The 13,627-nt window shown below is 46.0% G+C and overlaps 1 protein-coding gene across 3 annotated transcripts in view; it reads left to right on the top strand.

Annotated features, from left to right (window-relative positions):
- Nucleotides 1-387: 387 nt before the first annotated feature.
- TEX9 (testis expressed 9) overlaps nucleotides 388-13,627 on the top strand; it is a 35,450-nt gene continuing 22,210 nt past the window's right edge. For all 3 annotated transcript variants that reach the window (XM_038750734.1, XM_038750735.1, XM_038750733.1), the window contains exons 1-5: nucleotides 388-482; nucleotides 617-684; nucleotides 4,769-4,832; nucleotides 5,582-5,658; nucleotides 12,255-12,303. In XM_038750734.1, the coding sequence (XP_038606662.1) occupies nucleotides 423-482; nucleotides 617-684; nucleotides 4,769-4,832; nucleotides 5,582-5,658; nucleotides 12,255-12,303 (318 nt within the window). In that variant the 5' untranslated portion in view covers nucleotides 388-422. The remainder of the gene's footprint in view (nucleotides 483-616; nucleotides 685-4,768; nucleotides 4,833-5,581; nucleotides 5,659-12,254; nucleotides 12,304-13,627) is intronic.

The following is a 13,627-nucleotide window of genomic DNA, read 5'->3' as shown; positions in this document are numbered from 1 at the left end:
GCGTGGAGGCGAGTAGGGGGAGGCTGAGGGGGAGAGTGGAGGCTGAAGGTGGGGGAGAGTAGGGGGAGGCTGAAGGGGAGAGTGGAGGCTGAAGGTGGGGGAGAGTAGGGGGAGGCTGAGGATAGGGGAGAGTGGACGCTGAGGGGGAAGAGAAAGAAGGCTGGAGGGAAGGAGAGAGGGAGCCAGGGAGGAGGCTGAGAGGGGAGGCTGAGGGTGGGGGAGAGGAGGAGGAGGCTGAGGCGGGTGGGGGGGGTGGAGACGCAGGAGGCTGGAGGGAAGGAGGGAGGGAGGGAGCCAGGGAGGAGGCTGAGAGGGGAGGGCAGGGTGGAAAAGGCGGGCACGCTCGCGTCCGTTGGTGGTTTCCATGGGAACGGGGAGGCAGCAGCAGCCTCAGGAGCAGGAGCAGGAGCAGGAGCGGGGCAATGGCGGACGGAAGGCCGGGCCGGCGGCGGGGCTCTCCTGGTTGCCCCCCGGCTACCCGGGTAGCGGGGCTGGAGCCCGGGGGGGGGGAGGGTCGGGCCGGGTCAGAGGGCAGGGTCAGGGGGCCGGGCCGGGGGCGCCGGGTCAGGGGGCGGGGGCCCTAATCGGGGGCTGAGCGCGCTTTGTCCCGTTTCAGAGGCAGACCCCCCCCGAGGCCTCGCCCAACCCGCCCGGAGACCTGCTCGCCAAGGAGGAGGAGTATAAGTAAGGCCCGCCCCGAAACCCCCAAAGCGAGGCCGCCGCCGCCGCCGCCTCCTCCTCCTCCTCCTCCTCCTCCTCCTCCTCCTCCTCCTCCTCCTCCTCCTCCTCCTCCTCCGCTGGCCTCCGGCCCGGCCTCCCCTCCCCTGTCAGAGCCTCCTCATTGCCCGAGGAGCCGGGAGGCCCGGGCTGGTTGGTGTGGCGGAGCAGGCCTCGGGCCCGCCATCACCTCACCCGCCTCAGGCGCTTCACCCCCAAACCAAAGGCCGTCTCTCCCCCCTCCTCTCCCTCTGACCAGCCCCACAGCGCCAGTTGTCAGAATAGTAAATATGTACAAGTGAAATGAATGGAGTAATAAAACTGTTCAAACACACATACAGGTGCTGTGGGGAGGGGAAGGAGGTAGGGCTAGGGGGGTGGGGAGGGGAAGAGGAAAAAGGGGGCTCAGTCTGGGAAGGCCTCCTTGATGATGGCATTTGTTAAGCGCTTACTATGTACCAAGCACCGTTCCAAGCACTGGGGAGGATCCAAGGTGATCACGTTGTCCCACGTGGGGCTCACAGTCTTCATCCCCATTGTCTTTGTCCTGAAACGCTCTGGGCAGGTTACTCCCCTCCTCAAAACTCTCCAATGGCTACCAATCAATCTGCGCATCAGGCAGGAACTCCTCACCCTGGGCTTCCAGGCTGTCCATCCCCTGGCCCCCTCCTACTTCACCTCCCTTCTCTCCTTCTCCAGCCCACCCCGCACCCTCCGCTCCTCTGCCGCCGCTAACCTCCTCACCGTTAGGCCTCGTTCTCGCCTGTCCCGCCATCGACCCCTGGCCCACGTCATCCCCCGGGCCTGGAATGCCCCCAATCCCTCTGCCCATCCGCCAAGCTAGCTCTCTTCCTCCCTTCAAGGCCCTACTGAGAGCACACCTCCTCCAGGAGGCCTTCCCACACTGAGCCCCTTCCTTCCTCTCCCCCTTGTCCCCCCTCCATCCCCCCATCTTACCTCCTTCCCTTCCCCACAGCACCTGTATATATGTATATATGTTTGTACATATTTATTACTCTATTTATTTATTTTACTTGTACATATCCTATTTATTTTATTTTGTTGGTATGTTTGGTTTTGTTCTCTGTCTCCCCCTTTTAGACTGTGAGCCCACTGTTGGGTAGGGACTGTCTCTATATGTTGCCAACTTGGACTTCCCAAGGGCTTAGTACAGTGCTCTGCACACAGTAAGCGCTCAATAAAGACGATTGATTGATTGATTGATTTTACGGACGAGGTCACTGAGGCGCAGAGAAGCTAAGTGACTTGCCCAAGGTCACACAGCTGACAATTGGCAGAGCTGGGATTTGAACCCACGACCTGTGACTCCCAAGCCTGTGCTCTTTCCACTGAGCCACACTGTACTGATGGCAGAGAAGCAGTGTTGCCTAGTGTGTTCTGACAATTTTGACACCTGACTCCATGTTTTGTTTTGTTGTCTGTCTCCCCCTTCTAGACTGTGAGCCCGTTGTTGGGTAGGGACCATCTCTATATGTTGCCAACTTGTACTTCCCAAAAGCTTAGTACGGTGCTTTGCACACAGTAAGCGCTCAATAAATACGATTGATTGATTGATGCTCTGCACACAGTAAGTGCTCAATAAATACGATTGAATGAATAAATGAAAGAGCCCAGGCCTAGGTGATGCCTGTCTACTTGTTTTGTTTTGTTGTCTGTCTCCCGCTTCTAGACTGTGAGCCCGTTGTTGGGTAGGGATTGTCTCTATCTGTTGCCAATTTGTACTTTCCAAGCACTTAGTCCAGTGCTCTGCACACAGTAAGCGCTCAATAAATACGATGGAATGAACGAATGAGTCAGAAGGACCTGACTTCGAATCCCAATTATCCCGGTTCCACCACTTGTCCGCTCTGTGACCTTGGGCAAGTCGCTTCGTTCATTCATTCAGTTCATTCAGTCGTATTTATTGTGTGCAGAGCACTGTACTTAGCACTTGGAAAGTACAATCTGGCAACAAATAGAGACAGTCCCTACCCAATGGGCTTACAGGCTAGGGCTTCACTTCCCCAGGCCTTAGTTACCTCCTCTGGAAAATGGGGATTAAGAGTGGGAGCCCTGTGTGGGACAAGGAGTGTCCCACTTGATTGACTTGTACAGTGCTAAGCGCTTAGTACAGTGCTCTGCACACAGTAAGCACCTAAAAAATACAGTTGAATGAATTGAACGACTATCTACCCCAGCCCTTGGAATAGTGCAGGGTGCATAGTAAGAGCATAACAAATGCCATAATTAGTTAATTACTGTTTGTCTCCCCCGCCTCTAGACTGTAAGCTTGTAGTGGGCAGGTAGCATGTCTGTTTATTGTTGTACTGTCCTCTCCTAAGCGCTTAGTACAGTGCTCTGCCCACAGTAAGTACTCAGTAAATACCATTGAATGAATGACCCTCACCCTGTCCCATGCCCATTCCCTCCATATCCTCCTGCCCACCCCCCAACCCCTTCACCATGTTTTTTTTATGGATTTAAGTGCTTACTACCTGCCAGGCACTGTACTAAGTGCTGGGGTAGATACAAGCTAAATAGGCTGGACACAGTCCATATCCCACGTTGATCTCACAGTCACAGATTCTTGTTCCTTTGTGCTTCTCTCCCTCTCCTGCTCTATTCTCTCCTCCTAAAGCTCTGTCCTCTCCCTTTCGCTGTTCTGTTCCCACCTCCTAAATCTCTCACCTCTCCCTCCACTTTCCATGTCCTTAGGGATAGACAGTAGAAGACATTCTAATGCTGGAGAAAGCTTTTCCAACTAGCATTTTCTCTTGGGGCTGGTAATGGGTCTTAGCCGTAGTTGAATATCCTGTACTTTGTCAAGGGAGTTCAGTTGACATACTGATGCTTCAAGTAACGATAAACCCTTTGCCCTGAGTAGGTCAGACTCCAGATAAAGCGAGCTGTCCTGGGTTCATTCTTTATTCATTTGTAGACTGACTTAGACCCGATTTCAGTAACAACTCAGCAACTCAGATTCTCACTGAAACCTTTCCCCCAAGTACTGTAAAATTTTGTGTGGCTTCTTAGTGTGTAGCTATTGTGTTGTCTATTGTGCGTTCTTTATTCAGGTAGGGTGGCGTTGGAAGTGAAAAATCCTTTGAGGTATTTAGGTACAGCAGTGACAGGCATTGGTATCGGTGTCCCTGGCGAAGCATCAGGTGTGGGCTTTCTAGGCCCCTACAGACATTGTTTTCTTTTAAACGTGATGACCTCTCTGAGAGCGTCTCCGTGCCACTCCCAATCGTGCTTGAAAAGCAATAGGGATGGAGGTCTTGGGGAGGTAGCCGGAGAGGAGGTAAGCAGATAGTGGGCTGGGGAAGGTCTCGCAAAATCTCAAAGCCTGCAATTTCTAGCCCCCAAGCCTACATGGACGCCACTAGCAGCCCCCAGCCCTAAATGTAGCCCCCTCTTCCAGTTCTGTTCCGGTTCTGTGAGGGTCCAGCTTCCCAAAGTTTTAAAGGTCGTGAGATATATTCTGGGTGCTGGGGCTTTCCGGGACAAGGTTTCCGAAATACCATTCTTGGTCCAACTAATAATTCAGTACGCTGGCTCCGTCACTGACAACGAAGTACGCTCTGAGGAACCGTGTGATGGTTGCCCTCCGTGACTTCACCCCTCATATTTAAGAATGCATTTCCTGCCACTCCTGCATTTTTTTTCTCACTCGAAACAAAAAAAGTAGCTGAGTGATTCCTTTAATTCAGATTCTTTCTCAGTTTGATTTCGGCTCATCCTGTATTGTAAAACTGTATTCATTTCCAAAGGAGATGTGAGGCTTTTCTTTGATGCCTTCCGTGGTTTCTGAACCACACTTCTAGATCTCCAGCTCTTAATATACCTCATCAGTTTCTATTGATTCGGTCACGAATCCCCAGCGGGGCCCTTTGAAAGTAGGTTTCTCACTGTAAGATTCCTCAGTACTCTCTCTCGCACTGCTGAAGCGATTGGTCAGTTGCTGGTTAGTAAAATCAATATTCTATTTCATATGTTCTCAAATTTGATGTGCTTTGGGAGAGCCTGATTGTTAATCCTTTTCTCGTTTTAGACGGTTAAATGCGGAACTGGATGCAAAAACACTAGAACTGGTTCACCAGGCTGACAGAGTAATTGTGAGTAAACGTAGTAAGACTTCGAAATGCAATATTGAGACTAGCTTTGCCTCGTAACCTTTTTTTTGAATATTTAATCATCGACGACAAGGTAGGATGCTGTTAGTCTTTGAAAGAGGGCCTTCCATTTCGGATCTCTTAGCAGAGATATAACACCAAGTTGAATAATTTATAATGATTTTTTTCTCCGAGATGAATATTTTAGAGCAGCCATGCGGATTACCTCACTTGATGGAGGTTACTAAAAATAGCTTGAGGCGGGGTAGTCTGATGGGTGAGTGAGGTGGAAAGCATGACTCGGAGCAGAGTGGGAAATATTCAGGAGAGCATAACTTTGGTCTTAGAGGCTTATCAAGTTCTGATCCAGTTCAATCTCATGCTATTTTGGGGCTGAAAGATTCTGTTCCAAAGGTGCGTCAGGCCGGGATGACCTGGCAGAGTCCACTGGTGGGACACTTTGTTCATTAGTAGTAATTTTTCATTTCTGGCCGGAGAAAATGTTGAAAGTTGCCCAGAGACTAGTTTAGGTTAGGTAGCTGTCTCTGGATTCCCAGTGACTTGGCTGCACGCAACCTTATTTTGGTTAGAATTGAGCAAGAAGGCTGCCCTCCCAGGTGGTTCTTGCCATAATTGTCCTTAGTTTCCACAATACCCAGAGTCGCCAAATGAGGCTGAAAAATCAGCTATGCAGAAGGATTTGTGGTCTGTTCCAATGCTGTGGCTTTTACACTCTCTTTCTTTCTGGTTAGAAAGAGCAACAGGAGATACTGTCTAGAACGATTTCATCTCAGATTAAATTAACTACCGAAGAAGACGACAATTTGAGGTAAGGCGACTTAACTTGTGAACAGGCATTGTTGATGGCTCAACAAAGGTACTTGAAATTCCCGGTGATCTGAGGGAAGGCACGAACTCTCCAACAGACTTGGGAAATTCTAATCTGATCAACAAGGTAACAAGGAGGAAAAGGGAAGGGACAATCCGCGATCACTCACAAGGACACACCGATGTAAAGAGCCTAGGAAATAAGCAGGAGGAATTAGAGGTCTTAGCGCTGGACAATAATTACGATGTAAACACAATTAACTGAGAAATGGTGGTGGTGGTGGCAAGCAGACCCGTCTAGTGGGAGGTGATTGCAGTGGTATTTACTGAATGCTCACTGTGTGCAGAGCACTGTACTAAAGGCTTGGGAAAGTACAATATAACAGCCTTGGTAGATGTGATAAATACGGTTGATTGATTGATTGATTGATGTGATCCCTGCCCAGAAAGAGCTTAGAGTCTATAGGGGAAGACAGGCATTAAAATAGATTAGGCATAAGGGAAATGGAGTATACGAATATTTACATAAGTATTGTGGGGCTGGAGTATGCATAAAAGAGATTAAAGGGTACATAGCGAAGTTGATATTCAATGCCAGGGGAGGGGGTGGATAGGGAAAATGAAGGGCTTGTTGTAAGAAGAGGGACCAAAAACCACTATTGGGTGAAACTAAGAGCAGATGCAACGGATCAGCAATGGGCATCTATTCTGTATGTTAGAGTGAGGTAGATTTACTCTTGGGGACTACCTTTTTAGGCATCTCTCTCTGGGCAACTCACTTAACTTCTCTGTGCCTCAGTTTCCTCATCTGTAAAATGGGGATTAAGTCTGTGAGCCCCATGTGGGACAACCTGATCATCTTGTAACCTCCCCAGCACTTAGAACAGTGCTTTTTACGTAGTAAGCGCTTAATAAATGCCATTATTATTATTATTATCTCTCAGCTCACTATTTGCATAAAAAGATGCTTAATAAGTGCCATTAGGGATGATAAGGATGATTTCTCACCATACCTATGTTTAAATCCCTTTCCCCCGCCCCAAACCCACCTTGACAAAAAGGGCAAACGGGGATCCCTGAAAGAATTCACCGTGTAAGGCCTGGGATGAGGCCCTGATCTGCCTCCCGTGTGCCTTGGCTAGAAGGCCAGCGGCCACAGAACTCGCAGGACTAATTTTGCCATCCCAGTCGAGGCTGCTTACGAGCAGAGGACCATAGCTGGAAGACTTCGGGGCAGTTTCGAACTTTACCATCAGAGCCTTCAATATATAATGGGGAATTGCGTGACCAGGAAAGAAAGGTGAAGAGATCATGATGGAGCAGAGATGCCTGGCTAGGGACATGCTGGGATAGGATTGATTGGGATGTGAGTGATCATGTAAGGTTGAAGGAGGGACTATGTAAGAGAATTGAAGGCTTTACTAGAATAATAATGTAGGGCCTTGGGCTTTATATTGAGTCTACTTTGCCAAGGGCCTCATTTGACTCTGTGGTAGCAAGCTAGGCACGTTCGGTGAAGCGTATCTCTGCTTTTATTCATTCAATCATATGGGTTAAACCCTTACTGTGTGCAGAGCACTGTACTAAGACTGAAATGTAAAAATGCGGGGTATACACAATGTACCAACACACTACACCAACCCTGGCAATCTGGAAGCATTCGTGGTCGACTCAAAGTGGCTGATTTACTCATACCAGGTAGTACTTTTCGGCACTGGGAAAATCATGTTTGATACTTTGGGTTTTTTTTTTTGTCTTTTTCCAAAGTACTTTCACACACGTCCTCTCATTTTAGGGCTCACAGTCTTAATCCCATTTTACAAATGAGGTAATTGAGGCACGGAAAAGGTAAGTGACTTGCCTGAGATCACATATGAAATAAGTGGTGAAGCTAGGATTAGGACACAGGTCCTCTGAATCCCAGGACCATGTTCTTTCAACTAGGTCATTGTGTTTCTCACTTGCTCTTGATTATTTACCCTGCATCCCCCGACACCCTCCCCACCAAAAAGTTTGTTTTTCTAATTAAATATTGATTCTTTTTAAATCTCCCCAAATTTTTCCGAATTTATATATCTGTTGCAGGAAGTCAATTAATTATAACAAGGTTAAATGTCAGAATTTCTGAAAACTTCACCAGTACATAATAGATTTAGCTATTAAAATTATTTTCAGGAAACAGTTGAGAATTCAAATACTAATCTAAAGGAGCTGATGTAGATATTTTCTACTTATGTAACTTCCTACTTGGTACAGGAGAGCAGTTAAAACAAGAAGGGAATTATGTGGGTGCAACATGTCCCTTTACTGTGCTGAAGGCGGCAATATGTATATATGTTTGTACATATTTATTACTCTATTTATTTATTTTACGTGTACATATCTATTCTATTTATTTTATTTTGTTAATATGTTTGGTTTTGTTCTCTGTCTCCCCCTTCTAGACTGTGAGCCCACTGTTGGGTAGGGACTGTCTCTATATGTTGCCAACTTGTACTTCCCAAGCGCTTAGGACAGTGCTTTGCACACAGTAAGTGCTCAATAAATACGATTGATTGATTTTATCCTCTTTACACCCAAGGAGGTAAGCAAGGACAAGTGTTATTTTTAATAACTCTAGACTGTAAGCTTGATGTTGGCAGGGAACGTGACTATTGACTCTGTTACGTTATATCATACTCTCCCAAGTGCTCTGCACACAGTAAGTGCTCAGTAAATACAATCGATTGATTGATAATATACCCATTTTACAGTTGGAGAAAATGAAGTGCAGAATGGTGAAGTGCTTTGCCATGGCCAAATTGTTAGTAGCAGCACCACTGGATCAATATCCAGGCCTTCTAACTCCCAGCTCATTTTTTTTTTTCTACTGGACAGCATTGTCATCCAAACCTGCCAAACAGACTTTGTTGGAATTGGACAAAAAGCAAGCTTATTTCTCAAAGTAGTCTTCTCTTCTGTCTTTTCTCAACTTCGCTGTGGGCCTCTGTGGTCTCTAGACAGCCTGGCTCTAATTGTCATTAGTGCCAAAAAGGAAATCAGAAGGATCCAGGGTACAGATAAGAAGCAGGAAATGACAGAAATCAGTTGAAATGCTAGCAGCATTTATGAAGCATCTCTTTTGCGAGAGTAGTGAGTTGGAGGTGCCTAAAGTGCATTCCCCAAGAAATAACAACTCTGCCTTGTTCTCTTTCAGTTTCTTGTTAGGGCATTCTCCTTGATCTTGAATCCTTCCAAACTATGTAGGATCAAAAGGGGATTCAGGGATTACCATGCAATATCAGAAAAGGATGGAAACTAAAAGAACGAATAAAATAAATGTAACTGGCAGGAGGACAGTTGCAAATATTTAAGTTGATCATTGTAATGAAAACCAGAGGATTTAACAGTGATGTGTTGCCTACTCTCTTATTTTAACTAAATTATTTCAGCTAGAGAAGCAGCATGACCTAGCAGAAAGAGCATAAACCTGGAAGTCAGAGAACCTGTGTTCTAATCCCAGTACTGCCACTTTTCTGCTGTGTGAAGCGCTTAGTACAGTGCTCTGCACACAATAAGCGCTTAATAAATACGATTGAATGATTGATCTTGGGCAAGTCACTTAACTTCTGTATGACTCAGTTACCCCCTCTGAGCCCTATGTGGGACAGGGATTGCTTCCAACCCAATTATCTTGTCTATTTACCCCAGAGTTTAGTACAGTGCCTGGCACACAGTAAGTGCTTAACAAATTCCACTATTATTATTATTATTATTCAGTAGGTTTTTTGTATGCAGCTAATCCAACTCTGGTATATGGAAAGCTTGCTTATCATGAGGATTCATGGTCTTTACACCAGCCCCTCTAGGGCTTGTGAAACTACAACAGAGTTGGTAGACATGTTTACGAAAAGCATTACCCTTATAACAGTAGCATTTGTTCATCCAAACTGCTGAATCCTCAGAAAAGCAAAGACAAGTGAACATAAGCACTTGTAGCCAAATATTCCCCCTGCCCTCAGGGTTGTTAGTATTAAAATAGGGAGAATTAGATTCTATTCTCAGATTTCATGGAGTTTTATGTTCAGGAAAAATTCTGAAATGGGCTTTGTTGAGCATGGATAAACAGGTGTAGGAAGTTATGTTTGTGAATTGGATAGGTGATGTAGGGTTTTGGTTCTCAGTTGACCCAACTTCCTAACCACAATCCATCTCATTTCAGCACATTCTCACAAACCTCAAATGATGGATTCTATAATAATAATAATAATAATGATGGCATTTATTAAGCGCTTACTATGTGCAAAGCACTGTTCTAAACGCTGGGGAGGTTACAAGGTGATCAGGTTGTCCCACGGGGGGCTCACAGTCTTACTCCCCATTTTACAGATGAGGTAACTGAGGCCCAGAGAAGTTAAGTGACTTGCCCAAAGTCACACAGCTGACAATTGGCGGAACTGGGGTTTGAACCCGTGACCTCTGACTCCAAAGCCCGTGCTCTTTCCACTGAGCCACGCTGCTTCTCTATCCAGAACTCAGAAGTACTAAAAGAGACGATGTGCTGAAATAGTTCAAGAAAGCTTGCTGGTGTAGTATTTTTATACTTAGTCCGAGCAAGGAATAACAGAAATCCCGTGGGAGAGAACCGTCTTGAGATTACTGGCCTGTCTTGGGACCGACACAGAAGCGTGTGTGCATTTCAGAAACTCATTTTTGAACTCATTCATGGCAGGGGATATTGAAAGAGTTTCACACTTTGGGCTGCAGTAATCCCACAGGAAGTGGTAGAGTTTTTCAGAAGGAGAATTGAGGACAGGCTCGAATGGCTTAGCACATGTTTTCCTTTCATTGTTGGGGCTGCGGCTTTAGGTCAGCAAGAAGAAGATGGAGAGAGTGGGAATTCATTTGGCTTCCCGGGTGCAAAACTGAAAAAAATAATTGCTCACCCATGGCGCTCCACTTCATTGGTGCATTGCTATTTCAGTGGCTTAGGTGAAGGCGATTGCTCTCTCTGGTTGTCAGTCCTCAAACTCAGGCCCGGCTCTGTGGTGCTAGCCTGGAGCTAGCCTAAGGAAATGGAAATCCCTTCTTCTTCTTTGCAGAACAGTTTTGTTTTCTTTTAAAGTACTGTTTTTCTGTTCTTGAAATTATTGTCAGTGGTTAAGGTTAATACTCCTCCAGCTCCAGTTACACACACTGCTTTGTATCAGACATGCTGCATCGTCATTTCTTTTAGAAACTTTCGTTTTTGCTTTCTCTTGTATCTGTAAATCACTTTGAGTCTCTCTCTTCCTCTAGACTGTAAGACCCCCAAGGGCAGAGATTGTGCATCCTAACTCTGTCCGTATTCTCTGAAGTGCTCGGTACAGTGCTCTGTTCAAAGCAGGCGCTAAATAGATACTTTTGAGAAACTGATTTGGCGATCTCTCACAGCACTCAGTTTCATTAGATCACAAAGTGAATCAGCTTTGGTGCACTGGGGCACAGCCTTTTGACGCCTTCTCCAGTGGAATAGCAGAAATATAGCTTCAGGTTTTCCCCTACCCCATACCCTAAGCCCATGGATTGTGGCCCTATCTCAACTCTAGAAGTCCAGGTTCCCTGCCCGTGTCCTTTTTTTTCTTTTTTCAGCCAGTCAGGTGTTTGGGGTGCCCCGTGGATGCATTTAAGACTCTGGGTTGCGGGTCATAATATGAGTCCTGGAGTCAGGGTTTTTCCCGTAGCCAGGAACCAGCTTTGGTGATGGTTTAGGAATGTATTCGGTGAAGTTTACTGTATTATACTATTATTTTTGGTATGCCAGAGCAGATGCATTCCTGAGGAAAAAGAAACATTGGATAAACAGGGTAAGAAGTAAAGGGACGAAAACAATTGTTTACATTTCCCTGTTTACCTTGGATGATAATAATAGTTATTATTATTGTGCTATTTGTTAAGTGCCAGGCACTGTACTAAGCACTGGGGTGGAAACAGTCGAACTGGACACAGTCCCCATCCCACATGGGGCTCACTGTCTCAATCCCCATTATACAGATGAGGGAACTGAGGTCCAGAGATGTGAAGTGACTTGCCCCAGGTCACACTTCTTTAGGTAAACTGTAAGGGCATTTGTTGCTTTCTCACGTTGAAGGGCTACCTGCCACTTGACCATTTTTCAGGGTTATTAGCAGATGTTCTTCATAGTAGATTTTGTTTTCCTAAATGAAATGAGTCCGGTAAAAATATATTTTTACAAAGCAGAAGTGCTGTTATTATTTGTCACTCATTTTAGTAGCATATAAATGCAATTTAAAATTAGTAGACCAGGAATGGAGTTAACTCAAAAGGTGAGAGTATTGTTTATTTCTAAATGTATGGCTCTGTGTTATTAGCAGATGTTCTTCATAGTAGATTTTGTTTTCCTAAATGAAATGAGTCCAGTAAAAATATATTTTTACAAAGCAGAAGTGCTGTTATTATTTGTCACTCATTTTAGTAGCATATAAACGCAATTTAAAATTAGTAGACCAGGAATGGAGTTAACTCAAAAGGTGAGAGTATTGTTTATTTCTAAATGTATGGCTCTGTGGATTCCTTGTCAGGGCTAACCATTCTTTTTCTGTCCCTTTCCGTCTCTAGAGATCTGCAATCTTCTGGAGGCTCAATTCTTCCTCCTTCAAATGCTAAGGTACTGGGATAGTTTTCCCTGAGGAAGAAGGGTTTTTTTTTTCTACTTACACTAGATCAGATGACTTACTTTGAGATTACAAGTCCATTTTGAAACTTATTACACAAGATTAAAAAGTGAACAAACGCATTGCTTTTAGCGGGGTTTATTTCTCCTGTTGGGAGTAAATGAAAACATTTCAAGCGTTACCATTGGACGCTATGCAGGTAGAAAACATCGAGAGGTTCAAGAAGGATTTGGGTTCATTTATGGTCAAGAGGTCCATAATATGTTTTTAGAGGAAAAATTATGCAGGTTGAAACAACAGAGATGAATATAAATAGAAACATGGATATAGATCCCTGGTTGGTAATTAAAGGGAAACTCTTTTTTTTAATGGTATTTGTTAAGCACTTACTGCATGCCAGGCAGCTGCGCCGCTTGTCAGCTGTGTGACTCTGGGCAAGTCATTTAACTAATCTGTGCCTCAGTTACCTCATCTGGAAAATGGGGATTAAGATTGAGAGCCCCACAGGGGACAGCCTGATCACCTTATATCCTCCCCAGCGCTTAGAACAGTGCTTTGCACATAGCGCTTAACAAATACCAAAATTATTATTATTATTAGGGGTGGGGGTTCATTGTAATCACAGTTCTTGCAAGTCTCTTTTGTTTCACCTGCTTTGGTCACAACGGATGGTTTGTCTGACCCAAATCTGCGCTGACGAGGTTCTGGTCCCAAATTCATTTGTCAAGAAAATTGACCTGTAACGAGAGGATAAGAAACATACCAGTGAAATCATCAGCTTCCACAAATCAGGGAAGAACTTTTAAGAATGGAGGTGGGGGGACGGCCAAGACTGATGGAGTCTCTATGCTCAGAAGAGCCAGTCTTTGGGAGCATACTTCATGCTGCTGCCTGGATTATCTTTGCCCAGAAACGCTCTGGGCATATTACTCCCCTCCTCAAACATCTCCAGTGGCTACCAATCAATCTGCGCATCAGGCAGAAACTCCTCACCCTGGGCTTCCAGGCTGTCCATCCCCTCGCCCCCTCCTACCTCACCTCCCTTCTCTCCTTCTCCAGCCCAGCCCGCACCCTCTGCTCCTCTGCCGCTAATCTCCTCACCATACCTCGTTCTCGCCTGTCCCGCCATCGACCCCCGGCCCCCGTCCTCCCCCGGGCCTGGAATGCCCAATCCCTCTGCCCACCTGCCAAGCTAGCTCTCTTCCTCCCTTCAAGGCCCTACTGAGAGCTCACCTCCTCCAGGAGGCCTTCCCAGGCTGAGCCCCTTCCTTCCTCTCCCCCTCATCCCCCTCTCCATCCCCCCATCTTACTTCCTTC

This window comes from Tachyglossus aculeatus, chromosome 8 (assembly GCF_015852505.1).
Source record: "Tachyglossus aculeatus isolate mTacAcu1 chromosome 8, mTacAcu1.pri, whole genome shotgun sequence".
NCBI lineage: Eukaryota > Metazoa > Chordata > Mammalia > Monotremata > Tachyglossidae > Tachyglossus > Tachyglossus aculeatus.
This window is presented reverse-complemented; position numbering and strand designations above follow the sequence as displayed.